The sequence below is a fragment of the Sitodiplosis mosellana genome, unplaced genomic scaffold, assembly GCF_009176505.1.
Source record: "Sitodiplosis mosellana isolate CC-2019 unplaced genomic scaffold, AAFC_SMos_1.0 Smas_scaffold_6150, whole genome shotgun sequence".
Classification (NCBI taxonomy): Eukaryota; Metazoa; Arthropoda; class Insecta; order Diptera; family Cecidomyiidae; genus Sitodiplosis; species Sitodiplosis mosellana.
Genome location: NW_022601391.1, coordinates 713,065 through 717,738, shown reverse-complemented (window position 1 = coordinate 717,738; position 4,674 = coordinate 713,065). Strand labels below are relative to the sequence as shown.

The 4,674-nt window shown below is 37.3% G+C and overlaps 1 protein-coding gene across 1 annotated transcript in view; it reads right to left on the bottom strand.

Moving 5' to 3' along the window:
• Positions 1 to 4,465, bottom strand: part of LOC129573960 (uncharacterized) — a 33,223-nt gene extending 28,758 nt beyond the window's left edge. The window contains exon 1 of the mRNA XM_055455176.1: positions 3,678 to 4,465. Coding sequence (XP_055311151.1) covers positions 3,678 to 3,700 — 23 coding nt within the window. The 5' untranslated portion in view covers positions 3,701 to 4,465. The remainder of the gene's footprint in view (positions 1 to 3,677) is intronic.
• Positions 4,466 to 4,674: the final 209 nt, after the last annotated feature.

The following is a 4,674-nucleotide window of genomic DNA, read 5'->3' as shown; positions in this document are numbered from 1 at the left end:
CACACACACACACACACACACACACACACACACACACACACACACACCACAACAAAGTGTTAAGTTATTTTATTGCTTCGACTTTTACTTGCTTCTATGTGATGTGATGTGATGTGATGTAATTTCGTTCCGGCTAATTAAGGTTACTGCATACGAACAACAGTACATATTGTACAGTTGAGAATTTCGGTTCGTCGATGATACACCGCCGAATGAAATAACGCTAAACCACTGACAGAACAAAGACTTTCGATCTATGCATTTTTTTTTCTCTACTTCTTCTTTATTTCGTTCTATACGTATAAAAAAAATGTTTCGGTTTTCTTTTCTGTTGGCGTTTACCTTTGCGCTGCATTTGCGGCTTTTTGAACCAACAGATAGAGCAGATCTAATAGAATTGATTAGTTGTACAAACAGTTTAATGTGTATATTTTATGAGTTTATTACGGGATTAAGGGAACGCATTTGGATTGCATTTTAACGCTTGCTGGTTGATGTTGTTTTTTTTTCTCTCTTCATTTCTATAACAAAGCGAACGTTTTGACGTTTTTCGAGCATTCATTGCGGTTTTCTATCGAATCTTAACTTCAGTTTGATTGCATCCCGAATAGAGAAGCTCACACCTTTGACTTTTGAATGCAGTTCTCAAGTTGAAATGAACAAATGCATTTATTAAATGCATTCGCGTCTAGTTCTTACTATGCGCTCTGGCGCATTAACCGAATGGAAGAAAGATTGAGGAGCGCATTTTTCGGCATCTCCAATTTAAAACCAATCGATTTTCGGTGTGAAATGATTGAATTAGTAGTGAAATGTGAAAAATAGAGCCATCCATTTGATTTATAGCATTGAAATCGCCGCTACCACTTATATCGTTATTGTTGTGTGCATGTGCGTTTGTTGTTTTTTTTTCTTCATTCCAAATGCCGCTTCACAATTACAATAATTCATCCGTTTGAAGGCCTTGGCGAATTTGAACAAATGAGCATGTTGATCCCATTCTATGAGCATATGTAATGTGCCGCGTGCGCGTGGGAAGTTCTTCTTTTGCGCTGAAATTACAGCCACTGCGCCTTACAAACCACATACGTCAATTTGATAAGCTGATAGCAAATGGCAACATGATTTGTGGTCTGTTGGCAAAACAACGTGCTACCTAGATACATTTGCAATCCGAAATTCTGTCAGCTCATCATCAATTTTTATGGGCCCACGTGTGCCACCATTACTCTTTGTGCAACGTTCAGTAGAAACATGCTTCTAGATTCTTTGTGGCATTGTTGTACTCACTTTGAAATGCAAAACATTTGGGCTGGAGCGAGCGCAGCGAAAGCACAGTTAAACTTAATTACCGTATTAAAAATAGTTTACAAAGTGCAAAAGATGCATCAGTTTGCCGTGTTTTTCTATAATTTCATAACATCAGCCACATTTGTTTTGTTCGTGTCTTCGCGATCGCTGTTGTACGCCCAGCCTGTCTCTTTCTCTTGTTGTTCCTTTCTCTCTCTCTCTCTCTCTCTCTCTCTCTCTCTCTCTCTCTCTCTCTCTCTCTCTCTCTCTTTGTGTACAAGACCTTTGATACGCTAAACGTGTGGAAAACGAAATCACAAAATGCAAAACAGCAAATGAAAATAATGTGCTTATGATTTATGATAATCATACGGTACAAATAAGACATATAGTGCCATTACATGTTTGTTTTTTTATATTTCCGTTTCTTTTTGTCTTCTAGCTGAAGAAGCTAGAATAAATGCGATTCACAGTGGATGCTATGTTGCGATGTGATACTACGAGCAGCCAAGTGAGCGCATGATTAATTCGGTGTGGAATGAAATTCAGTGGAAAAGATCAAGCAAACGTGCACAAAAGCCAACAAGAGGCGACTGCTCTTTATTCATCAATTTTTCCGATCAGTCGTCACAATACATCGACGAGAGTGGCAAAAGTGATTCAACTGAAGTTTTTCCCATTTCTCGCATTGTAATTGTTTGTTAAGTAAATCTTCTTAAAAAGCAATCAAATTAATGGAGTAAAGAGAGAATAAAAGAAATAAATAAAATATAAAAAGGGCAGCAGCAGCAACAGCAACACATTCACATCATGGGCAACAATGTTAATCCACTCGTTCAAACCAATATCGAATGGATCGATCATTAAGTTCTGCTTAAACAGAAGTTTGATGGACCATAATTTCAATTACTATTTGTTTTTGCATGTTGGTTTTTTTTTCTGTCATTCCAGTGTTTTGTATTTTTGTCTCACCGCGACCCAAGAAGAAACAGTCAATCGATTCAAATTCCCATTTCCACGGCCGAGGCTTGTTCATTGCCACTTTCGGCCACAAAATCAAATTCAATCGAATCTGATCAAATTGATTTTTTATGTTTGATGCGACCACTGGCTTCTCATTTTAGCTGGAAATTGCCAGCATCGGAAAAAGTGACGTCACAACAACGTACTTTGAGTATGTTCGCTTTTCAAAATCGCTGTCGATTTACTTTAAACTCAATGGAGTTTGAAATGTTCTTTTTTTCTCTTTTCGTTTCTCGCCGTTGGTTCCTCCAGGAAGGGAAAAAAAATAAGAGAAGAACCATACGAACGAATGAAGAACATTGCAGAGAGAACAATGAACAAAAACCCATGGCAATAAAATTAATGTTTGATTTGTAAACGCTAATTTGTAAATGGTCTCAGGGATTGTGTCTCTCAGGTAGCACTAAAACAAAACTATTATATACACAAAACGGTGTGAAAAACTAACAAAAAGCGCTCAACGAAATTGAAAAACTGACCGATCGACATCTCGCGCGACTCGAAATGTTTTCTTCGGTTTTATTGTCTTTTTATTGTGATTCTTAATTTACAATTAAAACAATAGCGACGCATCTCGCTCTGTTCAGGTGGTTCGTAGGTGTGATGATTTATCTCCCATTGTTGGCAGTTTTTCAGTTTGGCATCAAGCAGCAGCAGCAGTTTGGCTGGGGCACCAAATTTCGATGAATCAGCTATTTTCAGTGGCGCGACCGTGTATGCAATAGAAATTTTTACAAATTCGATCGATACATTTGTCTTGCACGTGGATCGGGCTTGTGTGTGTGTCTCTCTGCCATTGTCGTTCAATGTTCTCGTTCGAACGCCGGCCAAAAAACTAATTATTCAATATGCGAACAAGCTTAAGAACAATATGGTTCTAATTGATTTGATCCGCAAGTTTGATCGGTTCAAGTGTAAAATGTTTGATTTGTTTTAGAGTTCAAGTGGTGAGGGCAATCGCATATTCTAAGTCCACAACAGCAATAGCATCGAGCTACCTCTGTGATTCCATTCCGAGATTGGAGATGCAAGAAAACTGTCAACTGGACATTTCCTCATTTTCAAGATAATCAACAGATCAACAGTCCAACAACAAATCCATGTACGAGCAACACGGTTTTTTTTCTTCTTCTTCTTTACAACTATTGATATTCATAGTTTATTTAGTGTCAAATACGTCAGCTATTAAAATCCATTCAACCACATCTTTCGAAATGACAGAATAATGCCTTGATGTCTTTGACACAAATTTCAATATGGAAATCTGTTGTGGCAAAAATCCATTGTTTCTCCTCTTGCGTCACATTTCCAATGGATTTTCGTGTGATTACAAATGAAAGAAAGTATCAAATATTTTTACTTACATTTTTGCGCAAATAGGCCACATCTTTCTTCGTCACCAATTTTGACTTGTCCGTCTATATATATATTCACTACTCTAATATTTTTCGTTGACTGGTTGGTAGGTGGGTGAGATGAAAGTAAATTGAAAAATTCGCCCAGTTTGCTAATCACCTAGAACAAGTGTCTTTTTTCCCGTGTATCTCTATGATTGGGAATGTGAATTTCAACTGTCCAGTAGTAGTAGTTCTCCTGAATCTTTTCAAATCGTTAACAAAACACACACAAAAACTTCCGATCAAACAGTGCAAACCCAATTCAGCAAAATCAAAAATTGCTGGTGAAATTGTCTTTTCTTCGCCAATTCTATCGCTTTCTCCTGTTTTTCTAGCACATTTAATGTACACACACTGATTAAGTTCTTAGTTTTTTTCTTGGAATGTTTTTTTTTCGTTTCCCGCCGTTGGACTTTTTTTTCGTTTGAAATGCTACTTTCAAATGATCATGAGCAGAAAACACTTCTTCAGGCCAATGAATTATTTCGTAGATTCACGTTTTCGAGAAGAATCAATTTCAATTCTAATCAACAAAAACAATGATGATCAAATCAACTGATCTCAAGAGTGTGAGTTTCGCACCAAAAAAAAAATTACATGACAGAAGTGAAAGATGGAGCTCAAAAAAGAAACAAGTGTTTGTCACGTCTTCCAACTTTGTCAGCAATGGTTCCGTTTTTGTCCGTGTTCTTTTTTCTGCTCGATGAAATCCCAAAGTGTCGTCGTTCTTCAGTTACCTTTGATTATCACCGGCTGCAATGTGCTGCAATGTACAATTTAAAAAAGAGAATCGCATATAAATAATGGTGCATATTACAGTTTCTGTTTCACTACGTATGCATATAGCACATGTCTGTTGCAATACACTGCGTTGCTGGTTGTGTGCTGCTCTTTTTTTCGTGTCTCCGTTCTGGCAGTAAAAGAGAAATTGCTACTTGTCGTTTTTGGTGATTAAAATGTGTGC